The 17277-nt window shown below is 58.6% G+C and overlaps 1 protein-coding gene across 2 annotated transcripts; it reads right to left on the reverse strand.

Annotated features, from left to right (window-relative positions):
• Positions 1–281: 281 nt before the first annotated feature.
• On the reverse strand, positions 282–12866 carry LOC310852995 (rho-related BTB domain-containing protein 2-like). Of its 2 annotated transcripts, XM_083757109.1 has the most exons (10): positions 12704–12866; positions 11696–11897; positions 11474–11577; positions 9960–10145; positions 8133–9043; positions 7130–7248; positions 3876–4026; positions 3250–3338; positions 2107–2212; positions 282–1439 (listed from the first exon to the last, which is right to left on the reverse strand). In XM_083757109.1, the coding sequence occupies exons 2-10, from the start codon at positions 11885–11887 to the stop codon at positions 1264–1266; spliced, it is 2034 nt and encodes a 677-aa protein (XP_083613235.1). In that variant the 5' UTR covers positions 11888–11897; positions 12704–12866; the 3' UTR covers positions 282–1263. The 2 variants fall into 2 exon arrangements, 1 of the variants encoding a protein (XP_083613235.1); XR_014568507.1 differs by lacking the exons at positions 282–1439; positions 2107–2212; positions 3250–3338; positions 3876–4026 and adding exons at positions 4325–5410; positions 5630–6913 and having other exon boundaries at positions 6983–7248; positions 12704–12830.
• Between the last annotated feature and the right edge of the window lie 4411 nt (positions 12867–17277).

The raw sequence follows: 17277 nt of genomic DNA on the forward strand, positions 1-17277 counted from the left end.
TCTGCCCAAGGAGACTCGCCGGGCACCAGGCAAAAGCAACAGGCCTGTGACCTTTTAGAAGTGGGTGGGATGTTTTCAATGTATTCCCCCCCCCCTTTGGTTTTGCCACACCTACAGCCTGGATAGGGAAGTTTTTGATGTTTTGCACACTCAGATGGGCAGGGCACAAACATTAAATATTATTATTAGGCGAGGGTTTCTTTGTCCATACAGCTGGAAGGCTCTTTGGGCCAGACGGAGCAACTGTCAAACGTAATAAATAATGCCACGGCAGCCCTCTCTCGCAGGAGCACGATACAAAAGGCTTTTATTAAAAGGTTAAAACAGTCCAATACTGAAGTGTGTAAGAAAGGTCGCAGCGGCAAGGCTCAGCTCACAGTGGTTAGAGACGCAGATGCAGCCCGGGCCGCAAAGGACCCCCCTGCACCGCCAAAGCCCTTCTGTACGGTGAGTGCCAGAGGCAGCCCCACCCTGGGTTAGGTTTGTGCTTGGCCGAGGTTTGGGGAGAAAGAGGGGGGAAACGGAACACGTAGAAAAAAGTATAAAAAACCTTGGTTGTGCAGGTTTGCTGGATGGCGATGGGCTGACCACAGCTCTCCCTAAATGCACCAAGCTGGACAGGAAAGAGGGGGGGAGAGAGTTGCAACCTCACCCCCCCCAGTCCAGAGAAGAGGCTCGCGTTGTGTCCAAGGCACCGGCCTGAGGAGGGGTCCAAAGCTCCCCCCACCCAGCAGACAAGCACAGACAGGAAGCAGCTCCTACAACTAGAAGAATCTCTACCCCCCATTACACCCCACACAGGGCCCACGGCTCCTGCCACCCCCTCATGCACCCCACTCTCCTATGCAAATCTCCCACCCCCACTATTCCCTCCCCTCTCAACCTACAGCCACGCGGCTCAGAGACCCCCAACACAACACCACCCTGCCCCCAAACCCCAGGTCCAGCCGGCCCCGTGTGGGGTGGGTCCAGACCAACCCCAATTCATAGCAGCTCTGCACCCCCTCCTCCTGCACCCCAAACCTCCCCACCGCCCCCAGAATACTGCAAAGGTCAGAGGTAGCGACTGGAGAGGCAGCTGGTTAGGGGCCCGCCTGCTCTGTGGGGCAGGGCAGAGGGCGTAAACACACAGAGAGAAAAGCATGGCAGCTGTGGCAAGAGGCACAGAGCTGGCAGGAAGGCTGGGGGGGGTTGTAAACAAGGCAGAGGCCCTCCCCTCTCGGCCGAGGTCCCCTGGGAGCCCGGTGGGGGTGGGGAGGGGGCTCAGGAGACGGGGCTGGTGTGCTGGGGGCGCCAGAAACACCACTTGCGCCGCGGGTGCTGTTTCTCAAGCATCTCCTCCTCCAGCTGGCGCTCTCTCTGCAGGCGCAGGTAGCGGTCCTCCTCCTTCAGGTACCAGATGGGGGGCCAGCGGTGGCGCTCAAAGTGGGCCTGGTTCTCTGGGGGGGGGAGAGACAGGGAGATGGGGCTGTTAGGATCGAGTTCCCTTCTACCTTAAAAGGGCACAGGCAGGACTGTTGTGTGTCACATGCCTGTTCACATTTCCAGCACAGCGCTTTCTGGGAACTTCCGTTTGTATATAGCTTTTGCATGGCTGCTGTTTTGCTGGAGACAAAGGGAAGCAGACATGTTTTTTTCCTTTGTTCCTGCTACTAAATAAAACACTAATATGCTGCTTGCACATGGCTCTGTCCGCCTCTTCTGCTGTGAGAAGATTTATTCACTCTGCTGACAGAGTGTGCACGGGTCTCTAAACGTATCTGAGGCTTGTGTCACCGATTGATGCTGTTCCAAGGGAGACCGGTGATCGTCCGGCTACGCGCCGGTGTCTGGAGCCAGCTGGAGGCCTGGCCTGATGCCCCCGTCTCCCCAGCAGTATCCAAACAGGGGCATCTAACACAGACCCCACCACCTCTGCAATTCAGCACCTCCCAGAAGGGCAGAAACAGCCCCACCATCCCTTTGCCCGTCTAGTGCCCCACACCTGCAATGCAGGAACCACACCTCCTGCCTCCCTGGGCAGAGGGCCGCCCGCCAAGCAGAGGAGCTGTGCCGCCCCCTGGCAGTGGTTCCCCCATGCCCAGGGGCACCTGCCCCACGCCCTACCTGGAGACATGCACTTCATCTCGCGGGGGAAGCGGCGGCAGACGCTGTTGTAGTTGGTGCAGAGATAGTGAAGGCACCAGGCAGCCAGCTGGCGGGCGTTGTGGAACTGCGGGGAGAGGAGGGGGGCAACGGTGAGGGGCACAGAAGCAAATGCACAGCCCCCACCCCATCTCCAAAGATCCCTGTAGCGACTCTGGGGGTCATCTGGCCCAACCCCCTTGGAAGGCAGGACTCTGCAGCTGCCCTATATGGGGTTTGAACCCACAACCTTGGAACAGAAGACTCCAACCAACTGAGCTCTGGGTATCTTATTTCCTTCTTAAATTGTGGTGCCCAGAACCGGACACAGCGCTCCGACCGAGGCAGGAGAGAGCGGATCTGTGCCTTCCGTCCACTATCTGGATTTTGAGAATGACTCCAAGCCACAAAATTCACCATGCCGGGGGGAGAGAGGTTTGCTCAGTGGCAGTGCTGTGAATTCAGAAGGCCCAGTCCTGGCAGCAAATACATCGGTTGGGGGGGGGGACTTCAGACACCCCATGTTCCCAGGGGCAGAATCCAGAAGCCCCCCAGGGCAGACACCCACACCCAGGGCTCCACCCCGCAAAGGCTGGGTCTCGATCCATCTTCAGTGCAGCTGCGTCCGCTAAAAGGCTTTCGCTCTCAAGAACTCCAGTCAGGGACACTGGTAGCTGGTAGAACCTCAGCTGCGCCCCCCCCCCCCCCGAATGGATTGGCAGCTTCCAATTTGTTATTAAAAAACATACAGAGTTTAGCATGAATTGGGGGGAAAATCTCATAAATTGCGTGTTGCGAACGGCTCAGAGGACCCTGCAAAGATTCTGCATCTCCTTTGGTTGAATTTATCTTCTTTGCAGCTAATAGCTGCAATCTCTTTCAGGTCCCTTCCAATTCTACACTTCCGGGGTTCCAAATACGGACACAGGATTCCCTCTCCGTAACACAACGTGACATTTGATTTTTCCTAATGGCCTCAAGATCTTTTCCAGCCTAACATTGCGCTGTTTTTCCCCCCAGGGGGAGAGTTCTGTTAATTCTGTTGTATTCATTTGTTTAATTAGTTCAATAACAATAACAATAATAATAATAATTAGAGAGGGAGCCTGTGGGGCCGATGAATACCTGCGTCATCTCCAGGTAGAGGATGACCTGGGCGTCAATTTCCACCTTCTGCAGGCTGGCATGGACCAGTTCATCCACTGCGTACTGCTCTGGGGAGAAGACCAGGAAAGGGCCTCAGACTGGGAGAGGCAGCCTCACCCCCAAGAAAACCCAGGAATGCACTCTGTGCATGCTCAGGGGCCCCACTGCTGCTCCCCAGAGCCCACCCAGGGCTCCAAAGAGAGCACATTCTCCCCGTGAAAAGGTTCCCTGCGCTCCTCTCCTCTCTTCTCCCAGGAATGCACTCAGGGGCTCCATTGCCGCTCCCCAGAACTCAGACAGGACAAGCGAGAAAGAGGCCCCTCCTTCCATTTCCTCTCTTCCCCACCCCCAGCACTGCTTCCTGAGAGGCTAACGGCCCCCACCCACCCACCCACCCACCCGCTGCTGGCCAGCCATCCAGGCTCGGGGACTCATTGATCCCAGGGACGCTGCGTCCCCAACAAACAGCCTCATTATCTTATCGGCAGCTTACATAAGCGGCCTCCAGGCAGGAGGCAGCAGCGGCCAGATGGGTGAGCGGGGGGGGGAGAGCCCCTCCTCCTCTCCCCCCCCCCCATCCGGGTCCAGCCCAGCCAAGGACTCACCGGTCAGGGCCTGCAGGCGGGTCAGGCAGAGGCGGTTGGTCAGCACCAGCAGCTCCATGGCGTCCAGGTCTGGTGTGGGGACAAAGAGGCCCGTGTAGAGGAACTCCAGCACGGCCCGCAGGCAGGCGCAGTTGGTGCCCGGCAAGGCGACCTGGGGGGGGGGGCAGAAGGGTCTCTGGAGGAGCTGCCTTGGCCTGGCCCCCTACCCTCCGGCTTTGGCCCTTCTGCCCATAGATCTCAAGCAGGCGCCTTCGCCATGCAAGACCAGCTCTGCATTTATAAGAACTGGACGGGTGGCACCCGGAACTCCTTGCCACTTGAGATCAAGCAGGTGCCTCCAGGGCCAACATTCTGGTTTGAAAGACAAGCCTGCCCAGATGCCGAGAAAGAGTCCCTGTGAGATGTCACGCTTTTCGCCTGTCGTTATTTTAGCTTTGCAAAAGCCTCACTTTATTGTTGCACCTTTTTTGCAAACCGCTTTGAGGTTTGCTTTTCCGTTTCGTTTTACAATCAGACGGTGCATAAACTTCAGGAAATAAAAATAATGACTCCTCTGCTCTCCTCTTGTCCCCAGTCCTGGGGGCTCCTGGGCAAAGTCACGCAACCCCCACCAACCCAACGCTTTTCCTCGCTGCCCCCCAGTCGCCCCCTCCAAACCTCCCCACCCGACCCTCCAGCTCCTCCTTGGACTTGGGAGATTTCTTTCTGGAAGGATGGAAGCTGCTTCTGCCAGCAACCCAGAAAGTGCGTCCTCTGCACATGCTCAGAGGCACTTGCCTTGCTACTTAACAGTTAGCCAGGGAGATAGGCTGAACCCCCCCTACCCAAAGGGGAACAAAAGAGCCTCTGAAGCCCAGACAAGACGGAAGCAAGACCAATTTGGGCAGGCCGGGGGGAGGCCAGGGTGGCGCCAGAAGAGCCTTGGCTGCCGCCCCAGCCCCTCGTGAGCCCCGTGACCCTTTCTTTTTGAGATGCCCGATTTATCTCAGGCCCTGGCAGCTCCTGGCTGGGGGAGCACATTCCAGCAGCCAGCTGGTTTTCCTGCTGCCAAAGGGGTCGGGCGCGGGAGGGAAAGAGGCCTGGGCCCAGCTTGAGGGTCGCAGATCACGGGGTGGGGGTCAGGACTCGCCCACCAACACCACCTTTGCCATGCCTGGCAATGGGCGCACACTCGGTCGGAAGCCTGACCCACGTCAGCAGCCCATGCCGGTGACCTGCCAGGCCTCTTGGCTCAGCTGCCAGGACAGCCACCCCCAGCCCAGGGCTTCATACGATGCCAGTGGCAAGAAAAGATATACCGTGTTTTTCGCTCCATAAGACGCACTTTTTTCTTCCTGAAAAGTAAGGGGAAATGTCTGTGCATCTTATGGAGTGAATGTGTGGTCCCTGGAGCCGAATTGCCCAGGGGATTAAAACAGATCGTGCTTTTTTTCCTTTTTTTGGGGGGAAAGAGGAAAGTGGGTGTTGAAACAAAGCTGCTGATCATTTGCCAATCGGGGAGAGAGATAAGGGACGCTAGAGATAAAGGAGGCTGCCTGGGAGGGGGGAGGTAAAGACAGCAAACTTGCAAAGGGGGGAAACAGGAAGACCAAAGCAATGAGGAGAGAAATTAGAAGAAGAGGAGGAGCAAAAAGCTGCTCCAGCTAAGGAAAAGACACTAAGGCAAACAAGAGGGAAGGGAGTGTTGAAAGGAAGCAGCTGATCAACAAGCGATTGGGAGGGAAAGAAGGGACTCTAGCGATAAAGGAGGCTGCCTGGGAGAGGGGAGGTAAAAGCCCATGGATCCATAGGATTTTTGCACTGGGTCACCCCAAATTCACCATCAGATCACATAGCATGCCCATAGCTACAGGCTGCACCAAAAAAATCATGCACCCACTGTTTTGTGGGGCCGCAATGGCACAAAAACAAAGCACGGATCCACATGGATTTTTGCATTGGGTCACCCCAAAGTCGCTGCCAGATGACATATCTGTGGCCACAGCATGAACCACAAAAATCAGACATCCACTGTTTCGTTCAGAATATTTTTTTCTTGTTTTCCTCCTCTAAAAACTAGGTGCGTCTTATGGTCAGGTGCGTCTTGTGGGGCGAAAAATACGGTATTTTCATGGGCAGTGACTCACAGCTGCCCCAGGAAACACAAGGCACCAAGAGGAGGGAGTTTTGCACCAGCTCAGGCCACAGACATGCATTCAGCACCCTGGCTTTCAGGCACCTGCGGGGGGCTAGCTCTGGCAAGGGGACAGGGCAAGGCTTGCACCTTCCGGAAGGTGCCCCCCCCCCAACCTTTAGCCATTCCAGCCACAGGAGAGGCGAGAGACAGAGCTCCCTGCATCTGCTCAGGTGCAAGAGGGCAGCTTTCTCTGGCTCCTCCTGCCCCCAGAACCGTGGCAGCTGGTCATTCGGGGCACAAAGCGCTCCGTGGGGGCTGGATCTGGAAGCTGCAGAGCAATTGCTGGCTGGAGCCACGCCAGGTCACCCCACGGTGCGCAGAGATCTGCCCGCCTTGCCAATCTGCTTCCCGGCCAAGTTCAAAGTGTTAATCTTAGCATATAAAGGAAGCCTGGGACCAGTGAGATCGCCTTTCCCCACATCTGCCCACTTAGATCTGTGGGACTGGGACTTGTACAGGTGCCACACAATATCCCCACCGCATCTGGGAGAACATTTTGTGTGGCAACACACACAGTCTGGAGGCTCCCGGCCTGGTGATATCAGGCTTTGCTTTCGGCTTATTCAGACCAGCCGACCCAGATGCTTAGAAAGTTTGCAAGAGTTTCAGTTGGTTTCTGTCTATTCTAGTCTGGTTTTAACTGTCTGCATATTTATGGCCGTCAAGCTTTTAGTGATAATTTTATTGTTTTAAGCTTATTGTAAAACACTTATCGTTCCCCCCCCCCCGCAATTAAGCAGCATATAAGTTTCCTGAGATAAAATAAACAAGCTGTATAGAAGTTGTGGTTTTCCTCTTCCCTCCCTGCTCCTTCCTCCTTGTGTGCTGTGTCTCACTGGTTATCGGCCTGCAGGGAGGGACTCTGATCATACGGAAGCTGCTCTGGGAGCCCTTGGGGCTGAAGAGCGGACTATAGATGCGCTCTAAGCACATAATAAAGTACCAAAAAATGGCCTCCGAAATCCCCCACCCCAAGGATGCCCAGCCAGCGACATCCCTGAAGGCTCAAACTCCCACCCCAAGAGGGGCCCCCACCCAGCGCCCTTTCCAGGCCTCCCCGCTGCCCCCCACTCCTCACCTCGGCAGCGCAGCTCTCCCGGAAGGTGCTCCCAAACATGGCGACCATGAAGTCGCAGCCGGCCAGGAGAAGGGGCTTGTGGGCCGGCACCAACCCGTCGTCGACCACAAAGACGACATCTGGCAGAGAAGAGAAAGCGGGCCGTCGGGGGGGGGGCTTCCTCTCGGAGAGCTGGATGCAGGAGTCAGGGCTAAAGAACCCCCTGGCAGGTGGCCCCCCAACCTGGGCTGAGAAACCTCCAAGGAAGGAAAGCCCATCTCCCCGGGGAGGCTGTTCCACAGTCACCCAGCTCTGATCCTCAAAAGGGTCTTCCTAACATCGGACCGGACACTGCTTCAGATCTTTGACGGTGGCTCGCTGCCCCGTCTGCCCTGGGACCAGTGCCGGATTTAGGTATAAGCTAAACAAGCTATGCCTTAGGGCCCCCCAAAAAAATTTAAAGGGGAAAAAACTAGATGTAAATTTAAAGGGGAAAAATCTAGATTTCCAAAATATAAGATAAAAAATAAAATAAAACCTACATACAGCAGCAGTGTTTTGTGTTGTGTCGGCTCCTATGATGTAAGCCTGCTAGCCTGCTCCCTAAAATATCGCTGGTTCTTAATTGTATTTCAATTCAACAATCACTACATATTTTGTTATATGCAAACGGCTTTAGATACCTACGAGGTCCATAAATTACCATATAGCATCTATTCAACACCAAAAAACAGCGACAATTTGTTGTGGACAAAGGACAGCTGGACCTAGAAAGGGCCCCGTTACCTTCAGGAGCTGAGGGCCGCATCAAACCTCAATCCGGCCCTGCCTGGGAGAGCCCTTCATGGCTGTCACATGACTTCCCAGTGTTGGGGTTGGACTGGATGACCCCAGGGTCCCACTCCCCAATTCTGCAATTCTCTTCTCTCCAGCCGCTCCTCCCCAGAGACTCGCCTCCCTTCCCCTCCTCCCTTCCTGCCCAGCTGAGCCCCCCCCCCGACCGCCCCCTCTGCCCCTCCTCTACCTGCAAAGGTGCCCTTGCTCAGGCACTCCTTGATCCGGTTGGCGCGGCGGACGTGGAAGGCCTTGGTGATCTCCTGGTTCATGAAACTCTCCTTGTTGAGGATGTTGGCCACCATCATGCGCAGGTCAAAGACCTCCAGCAGCTCGGCGATGGCCGCCACCTGCATCAGGTCGGCGCCGTGCTGCTCCAGCCGCCCCGTGTACAGGTATTCCAGCACCGCCAGGAAAGGCCCCGCCTGCACCAGCCCGTCCAGGTAGACGGCCGCCATGGGCTTCTCGCAATGCGTCACGGGGTCGCGCACCGCCTCCTGGCGCATGCTGACGAAGCCACGGCCCCAGCCCGCCAGCGCCCGCGGCGCGCGACCCAAGCGCAGGGGGTCGTCACTCTGCGAGGCCCGGAGAGAAGCCGCTGCCGCCGCCGCCGAGCCACACTGGATGTCGGCATCCAAGCTCCTAGTCCTCACCGCCGGTTCCTTGGCGCCCGCGGCCTCGGGAGAGTCCAGCGCAAAGAGGTCGTAGAATTTGGAGCAGGACGTGGCCAGGTAGACCCGGTGGGCAAAGACCCGGTGGCCCCCCTGCAGGCAGAAGACCACGTCGGCACACAGCGGCTGGCGGAAGAGGGCGTCGGGGCCCCTGCCCTCTCCGGGCGCCGGCTCCGGGATGTGGATGACGGGCGGGGGCGGCTTGGGGGGCAGGAAGGGGGCCTGCAGCAGCGGGCGCTGCACCTTCTTCAGGTGGGACTTCCAGAACTGCAGGTGGCGGCGAGAGATGAGGGCGGCGCGGATGGCGTTGTCAAAGACGTCCTTGATGCCAAACTGAGCCACCATGCTGGTCTCGTAGTAGGGGATGCCCAGCTCCTTCGCCACCTCGTGCCCACACTCAGGGGGAAGGATGTCCGATGGCTTAATGGGCCTGGGGGGGCGAGGAGAGGAAAGGGCAGGGGGTCAGGACAAAAGGATGCCAGGCAGAGCCTCTCCGGGCTAAGACAGGGAAGCACCAAATCATATTCGATTTTTGCATTGCTCTGCCACCTTTTTCCTCCAAGGGGGTGCACATGGTTCTTCCCCTCCCCATTTGTCCTGAGAGGCTGAGAGCGGCTGACTGCTCAGAGGGGATCTGAACCCTGGTCTCCCAAGGCCTCGTGCAACCGTCACTCTGCACAATTATTCTAGGGGAGAAGGCGGGATCAGGGGCAGGCCTACATTTCGGGGGCCCTGACGCTTGAACTGTCGTGGGGGCCCCTTCGCAACAAGGAACGAGGTCTGGAAAACCCCTGTCATCATCTTCAATGACAGACCACTATCCTTTTAAAATGAATGTAACCACCGCTTATCAGATTTTGATTAAAACTGCTGTCCCGGATTATCTCACATGTGTGAGTAAAAGTTTCCTACGCCCCATAGTTTTCAAGTTATGGGGGCGGGGATGAAAATCAGGGAAAGCTTATATATGTACAGTCATACTTTGGGTTAGAGATGCTTCAGGTTGTGGCCCCATCGAAACCCGGAAGTACCGGAACAGGTTGCTTCTGGGTTTTGGGGGTCGCGAATGCGCGGGAGCGCTAAATCATGCTTTGTGCATGCACAGAAGCACCAAATTGCAACCCACGCGTCCACTGTACGTGCTGCACTTATTAAAGTAAAATCGTTAAGCAATGTGAACTAAACACTTGTGGAATGAGTGGCTCTGAAGCTTAAACCACCTTAGTTTCCTAGGAGACCCACCCCTGGGGGGCATTCTCCCACCAGACCCCCAAGAACAGGGGCTCTCGTTTGGCACACAGCCCCGAGAGCGTCATGGGGGTAGGGGGGTGTCTTGGTGCCCCTACTTGGCCAGCGGTCGGCGAGCGCGGTTGACGGCCTCCAGGTCAGCGTAGCGCAGGTCCAGCTGGCAGCCGACCAGCACGATGGGGGTTCGCGGGCAGAAGTGCTTGATCTCGGGGTACCACATGCTGGTCACGTGTCGCAGGGAGTTGGGGTTGGCCAGGGAGAAGCACAGCACCACCACGTCCGACCTGCGGGGGGAGAAGGCGGGCGGGTGAAGGCCCCACCACCGCTGGCACAGACTGGCACTCGGCCCAGGAGGAAGAGGCCGGGATTTCCGTTCCCAGAGCCCCGTGACGTGGCTCAGGGGCCAGAGAGCCAGGACTCGGAAGGATAAAGGGCAGACAAGCGGTCAAGCCCGGCTGGCATATCGCACGTGGAGAACCCAGGGTGCCCCCTTCCTGCTGATTTGGCCAGGAGACCTCCAAGCTGGAAGGGACCTCGAGAGACTGCAACTTCGCTCAGACCCACAACCCTGAGATTCAGAGCCCAGAGCCTCGTGCTCCACCAAGGGAGATGTCCCAAGAGTGACAAGGCCAGGTGGCCTGCCAACCTGCAGCTGCCAGCCTGAGCCAGGGAGCACCTGCTCTGCCAAAGGGGAGCCCAAGGGTGAAAATCCACAGGAAGTGGAGAAGGGGGTCTTTCTCTACACCTGGGGAAGAGGCTGCAGTCTCCGGGGCAGATGTGAAATAGGAGATGGCCTCACACCCCCCCTTCAAGAATTTCGGAAGGCTCAGCGGCCAAGTTGTGAACGTGGAGAACGTGAGTCGGAGGCCGCAGGGCGCCAGGCCGGGTTCCAGGGCCAGGAGAGGCCTGGCAGAGAGCGGGGAGGGGGAGGAATGAAACACCAACCCCCCCCCCCCGCAAGCCCAACCCAGGAAGGCCAAAGGACACTGCAACCCACCCGGAAGTGGAAGGCCCAGGACATGCGAAGGGAAGGGAGGGGGGCTTCCTCTCCATCTGTCAGGGATGCTTTCGTTGCAGTTCCTGCATTTTGTGGGGTTGGGATAGATGACCTTTGGGGGTCCCTTCCATTTCCATGATTCCGTGCAAGAAATCACCACCACAGCCAGCCAGTCCCCTCAGACCCTCAGACCCCTGCCCGCCACCCCCAGGCTGCAAATCTCTGGCCAACCCCTCCAGCGAGGGAGACTGGCTGCAGCAGCCCCAGCCTGGGACACATGCTTGGCATGGCGAAGGTCCCAGGTGGGAGGAGGCTGGAAGCAGGCGGCCCTCTGCCTGGGCTCCCCCTCCTGTGGGTCTCCCTATCTCCTGCCCTCCCGGTGCCAGCGGGCACAGACCCGTTCCCTCCCACCCACCCACTCCAGATAAAGCTGTCTCCCTGGAGGGCTGCTGCCAGTCAGAGTAGGAGGAACATGGAAAGTGACAGGCTTTCTGACACTGGAGCTTTCGCTGCGACCCCTACATTGCGTGGGGCTGGTCTAGATGAGCTTTGGGGGTCCCTTCCAACTCAACCTGTCACTGCCCACCTGGGGAGCCACCCCCCCCTTTGCCTCACCTGCCGTAGGCGAAGCGCCGGTCTTTGTGGTGGTCCCCAAAGGTGTCCCAGAGCCGCAGGGAGATGCTGACCTCGTCCACCACGTCCCGCGAGCGCTCCAGCACCTGGGGGTGGGCATGGGGTGGGGGGAGACGGGGGGTGGGGGTCCGTCACAAAGGAAGTGGCAGGAGGGGGGCAGAAGAGAAGGGAAAGGGTCTTTCCGGTCCCCCTGGCCGGCCTCACCTCCTGGCAGACGCGGTACTGGTCGATGGCCCAGACGGTGGGCACGTGGGTGGCCAGCAGCTGGTACTGGGTGAGGGTGGCATTGCAGGCCCTGGCGCAGATGAGGCGGGTCTTGCCCACGGCGTTGTCACCCACCACCACGCACTTGATGGTCTCGACGTTGGGGCGCTCATAGTCCAGGTCCAGATCCATGGGGCTGCAGCTGAGAAGGGCAGAGGGGAAGGGGGCAGGCGGGTGCCCGTCAGGTGCAGCAGGACAAAGAGCCGCCCCGTCCCGTGGGGAGAGGGCGGCAGGGCGATTGGGGGTCCCGGTGGCAGGAGGGGGGCGGCCAGCTCCCTCCACCCCCCAAAAAACCCCTGGCGGCGGCAGGGGTGGGGTTGTGGGGCACTCATAGTCCAGGTCCAGATCCATGGGGCTGCAGCTGGGGAAGGCAGAGGGGAGGGGCAGGCGGGTGTCCGTCAGGTGCAGCAGCCCGGAGGACAAAGACCTGGGTGTCTCCGGGAGAGGAGGGGGCGAGGGGGGGTCCCCATGGCGGGCGGCCAGCTCCCTCCCCCCCCCCCAAAGCCCCTAGTGGGGTGGCGGGGCGGGGCCGCTCATGGTCCAGGTCCAGATCCATGGGGCTGCAGCTGAGAAAGAAAGGCAGAGGGGAAGGGGGGCGGGCAGGCGGATTCCCGTCAGGTGCAGCAGCCCGGAGGACAAAGACAAAGACCCATCGGGAAAGGACGGCGGGGGGATCGGGGGTCCCGGCGGCGGGAGGGGGGGCGGCCAGCTCCCTCCCACCCCGAAAAGCCCCCCACGATCATAGTCCAGGTCCAGATCCATGGGGCTGCAGCTGAGGAAGGCAGAGGGCAGGCGGGTGCCCGTCAGGTGCAGCAGCCCGGAGGACAAAGAGTCGCGCGGAGACGCCCCGGCCCGTCGGGGGAGGACGGCGGGGGGGGATCGGGGGTGCGGCCAGCTCCCTCCCCCCCAGAAAAGCCCCCGACGGGGGTCGTCCCGGCCCCCCCTCACCGTCTCCGCCCGGCTGTCCCGGGGCTTCAGGGCCCCCCCCCGGGCGGAGGGCGAGGCGCGGCCCGGCCGGGGGCGTCTCCTCCGGGGCCCCATCCCATCCCGGGCGCCGCTGCCGCCGCCGCTTCCTGGCGCTGGGCGTCGCTCTCCGCCCTTCTGCCCGCCCCGCCCCCCGACGCCCCGTTATCTCCGCGCCCGCCGGCCCCGCCCCCGCCCCGCCCCGCCGCGCGCAGCCAATGGCCGCCCGGCGCCGCCCGGACAAAGGAGCCTCCGGCGCCGCAGCGACGCCCGGCCACGCCCCCTCCCCGCCCGCCACGTGACACGCCCTGGCCACGCCCCCGCCTGGAAGGCGCGTCAGCGGCGGGAGGGGAGGCGCGCTCTGCACATGCTCTGCGGCACGCTCGCCCGCCGCCGGAAAAGGATCCCCTGGGCTGCAGCTGCTGCTTCCAATTTTATTCTTATGACTTCTAATTACTATTATTATTATTATTCATTTATTATTATTATTATTATTATTATTATTAGTTAAATGTATGCGCCGCACTTCGCCTGAAGATCCCAGGGCGATTTGCGGCAAATCGGATGCCCGTTTGCTCCCTCCCTGCGAATTCTTTTCTTGCTGCGGATGCTGCAAATGCGTTTCTTTATTTGGGCGTTTATACCTCAAGGAGGGGTCCGCGGCGAGGGAGGCGAGGCTGAGAGGGAGCCCCACGGCTGAGGGGGGATTCGAACCCGGGTCTCTCGCGGGTCCTACTCGGGCACTCGAACCCAGAGCTTTCCAAACGGTGTGTCGCGATGCCTTAGTGTCTCAGGGCACGAAAGGGGTTCATTTCCCCTCCAGTTTGCTAGTAAAACTGAATTACTGCATCACGAAATGATGTGTGTCGAAAAAGCTTGTCACCACCAGGAAAAGTTTGGAAAGCTCTGCTCTAACCGCCAGGCCACACTGCCTTTGCATGCAGCCAGTCTCAGGCTCACGAGGCAGAGTCACTTGCTTGGCTTTCCTCTTCCCGCTGAAGCAACGTGGGGTTGAAATTATACTGCACCCTTTATTTTTCATGCCAGTCTCAGCTATGGGGCTGGGCGCCACTGTGCCCAGCCAGGCCACCCCCCAGAAACTCCTGATCCTCGGCTCTGAGCCGCTTGGAGCGCTGCCTGCGTCTCTTTCAGTGGCCTCCGGAGCCCAGTGGGGCAGGGGATTCCCCAGGGGGTGCCAAGGGGCAAGGGGGCAGCACAGGGGGGCACCAGATCTGGCATTGGAAAGCTGGTCTCACCAAATCAAAGCCATCGGTTTGGTTGAATTAAGTACACTCCTCCCTTTCGATTCGATTTTGAAGACGTGCGCAGTGAGTTGTCACTGTTTGGAATGTTCTGGTGTGTCTGTGCAAACCTCCCTTCTGAACAATGCTTTCTTCAGGGCAGGGGGCGCTGGGATGGGTTTGTGGGTCCAAGGGGGCAGGCGCCAAACTTCTCTGGGGAGGCCCAAGGCCAAGACCCGTCTCTTCCTCCTTTTAATGCTGTATTTTAATCTTGTTTTTTAAGTTGCATTTCAATCCATTGCTTTCTATCTGGGGATAGCCGCCCTGAGCCCAGTCTTGGCTGGGGAGGGCAGGGTATAAATAAAAATAATAAAAATAATAATTGTAATAATTATAATTATAATTATTCCTCCCGAAGGAGCCCAAGGGAGGCTCATTTCTCGCTCCCCAGACCCTCCTTGGCTGCTGCGCTGAGCCGCCTCCTCCTCCTCCCAGTTTGGATTGCGTTGGCGCCCGGTGCGCTGGGACTCGGACTTTGCCTTATCCCTGGGCGTTGCCAGGATCCCTCCCTCTCTTCCTTGGCCTGCCAGGCTGCCCAGCTGCCTTGAGAGGGGCAGGGGAAGAAAGAGCTCCCTCCTTTGTTGTGCTCCGACCGGGATTGTGCATGCAAAATGGCGCTTGGCGCACCTGCTGGTGGGGGGGGTGTGTGCGCTTCCTGTCTCTGAGCAGGGGGGGGATCGCTCAGACCACCTGCCCCAATTCCTGCTTTGGGGTCCTGGCTTTGGAGAGGGGCTGTGGGGAAAGGGAAGGGCAGAAAGGTTCTGGCGCTTTATCCTCCGTGCCACAGCGCACTGCGCCCTCCTTTGCGGCAAAGCGCTGCTGGGAGGCATTTGTGAGAAGCGGGGAGGCCCCGATCCACCTTCCCTGAGCCCTAACAATGGGGCAGGCGATGGAGGAAGCCTTTGGGCAAGGCCTCTGGGCCCCTTCCCTCCCCCTTGCCCATGGGGCTGGAAGGCCCTTTTCACCCGGCTGGCAGAATCTCGGTCCAGCCCCACACAAGCGCAAGGGAGGGGGGCTGGCGGTTTGGGGAGAAGAAGGGGGGGGAGCAGGGCCACTTTGCCGCCTGGAGCAGCAGTCCTGCCTGGTCAGCAGGAGAGTCCGCGGCAGGTTGGCAGGACAATGCGAATGCCCCCCCCCCCTGCGCATGGACTGGGTGCCCTGGGGAGGGGAGCCCCAGCACTCCTGCATTGCTCGATATCAGGGGTGGGCAAAGTTTTTGTGGCTTGGGCCAGTTCACGGTCCCGCAGACGCCGCAGTGGGCCAGAGTTGTGTGCATGCATGCGCAGACGCTATTTCGGGTGCTCCTTCTGGCGCCTAATAATAATAATACATTTTATTTTTACCCCGCCCTCCCCAGCCAAGGCCGGGCTCAGGGTGGCTAACAATAATAAAAATGAGTTGAGTGAATACAACTTAAAAACCAGATTAAAATACAGTACAACATTAAAACATTAAAATGCAGCCTCATCACAGGAGGAGAAAGGATAAAAGGAAGAGGGGGAGGGAATCAAATGGGCTCCAAGCCAAAGGCCAGGCGGAACAACTCTGTCTTACAGGCCCTGCGGAAAGAGATCAGATCCTGCAGGGCCCTGGTCTCATGAGGCAGAGCATTCCACCAGGCTGGAGCCAGTGTTGAAAAGGCCCTGGCTCTGGTCGAAGCCAATCTAACTTCCTTAGGGCCTGGGACCACTAGGGTGTTGCTATTTATGGACCTTGAGGCTCTCCGTGGGGCATACCAGGAGAGGCGGTCCCGGAGGTACGAGGGTCCTAGGCCGTGAAGGGCTTGAAAGGTCAAAAGCAGCACCTTAAATCTGACCCTGTACTCCACCGGGAGCCAGTGCAGCTTGAAAAGCACTGGGTGAATCTGCTCCCATGGCAGAGACCCCGTGAGGAGCCTCGCTGCAGCATTCTGCACCCGCTGGAGTTTCTGGGACAGCTTCAAGGGCAGCCCCGCCTAGAGCGAATTACAGTAGTCAAGCCTGGAGATGACCGTCGCATGGATCACGGTGGCCAGGTCGGGGCGAGAGAGGTGTGCGCAGCTTCCCATTGGCTGCAGAAGCTTCCTGCAGCCAATGGGAAGCTAGCCAGCGTCACAGAAGGCGGTCCCCGCTCTGCACTGGTTTAGCGCGCTGCCCAGGGGTCCCCATGGGCCGCTTGTGGCCCCTGGGCCTTAGGTTGCCGACCCCTGCTCTATATCCCGGCAGAAGCCCTGTGGCCTCCACAGTGTGGGGCAGAGGGTAGCTAACAGGGAGCCCACAGGACCCTGCTTGGCCCCCAAACAAACCTTTGCTCTGCCTTTGGCCCTCGGGGGTTCATAGAATCATAGATTTGGATGAGACCCTGAGGGTCATCCAGCCCGACCCCCTGCAGTGCAATAATGTTTTGCCCAACGGGGGACTCGAACCCACAGCCCTGTGATTCAGAGTCTCCTGCTCTCCCCGCCAAGCTATCCAGGCGGAGGATGCTGTTTCTCCACCTCATCCGGAGATGCTGCCATTGGGGACTGAAGGCAAAAGCAGGTCTAATAACAATAACAATAACAATAACAATAACAATAACAATAACAATAATAATATTTATACCCTAGCCATCTGGCTGGGCTTCCCCAGCCACTCTGGACAGCCTCCAACCGAATATTAAAATACAGTAATACATCAAACATTAAAAGCTTCCCTAAACAGGGCTGCCTTCAGGTGTCTTCTAAAAGTCTGGTAGTGGTTGCTCTCTCTGACATCTGATGGGAGGGCGTTCCACAGGGCGGGTGCCACCACCGAGAAGGCCCTCTGCCTGGTTCCCTGTAGCCTCACTTCTCACAGGGAGGGAACCGCCAGAAGGCCCTCGGAGCTGGACCTCAGTGTCTGGGCAGAATGATGGGGGTGGAGACGCTCCTTCAGGTATACTGGACCGAGGCCATTTGGGGCTTTCAAGGTCAGCACCCACACTTTGAATTGTCCTCAGAAACGTACAGGGAGTCAGTGTAGGTCTTTCAAGAGCGGTGTTATGTGGTCTTGGCGCCGCTCCCAGTCACCACATTCTGGATTAGTTGTAGTTTCCGGGTCACCTTCCAAGGTAGCCCCACATAGAGCGCATTGCAGTAGTCCAAGCGGGAGATAACCAGAGCATGCACCACTCTGGCGACACAGTCTGCGGGCAGGAAGGGTCTCATCCTGCATACCAGATAGAGCTGGTAGGCAGCCGCCCTGGACACAGAATTAACCTGCGCCTCCATAGAGAGCTGTGAGTCCAGGATGAGTCCCA

This window comes from Podarcis gaigeae, assembly GCF_964106915.1.
Source record: "Podarcis gaigeae genome assembly, chromosome: 9".
NCBI classification, from domain to species: Eukaryota; Metazoa; Chordata; class Lepidosauria; order Squamata; family Lacertidae; genus Podarcis; species Podarcis gaigeae.

Bases quoted from the DNA above. Each gene is read 5' to 3' on its own strand.
- LOC310852995 (XM_083757109.1), bottom strand. From the start codon at position 11,887: ATGGATCTGGACCTGGACTATGAGCGCCCCAACGTCGAGACCATCAAG. The intron at 10,146-11,473 runs GTGAGGCAAAGG...CTCCCCCCGCAG, and splicing joins CGGCGCTTCGCCTACGGCAG to GTCGGACGTGGTGGTGCTGT. The intron at 2,213-3,249 runs GTATTCATCGGC...CTCTCCCCGCAG, and splicing joins TCTACCTGGAGATGACGCAG to TTCCACAACGCCCGCCAGCT.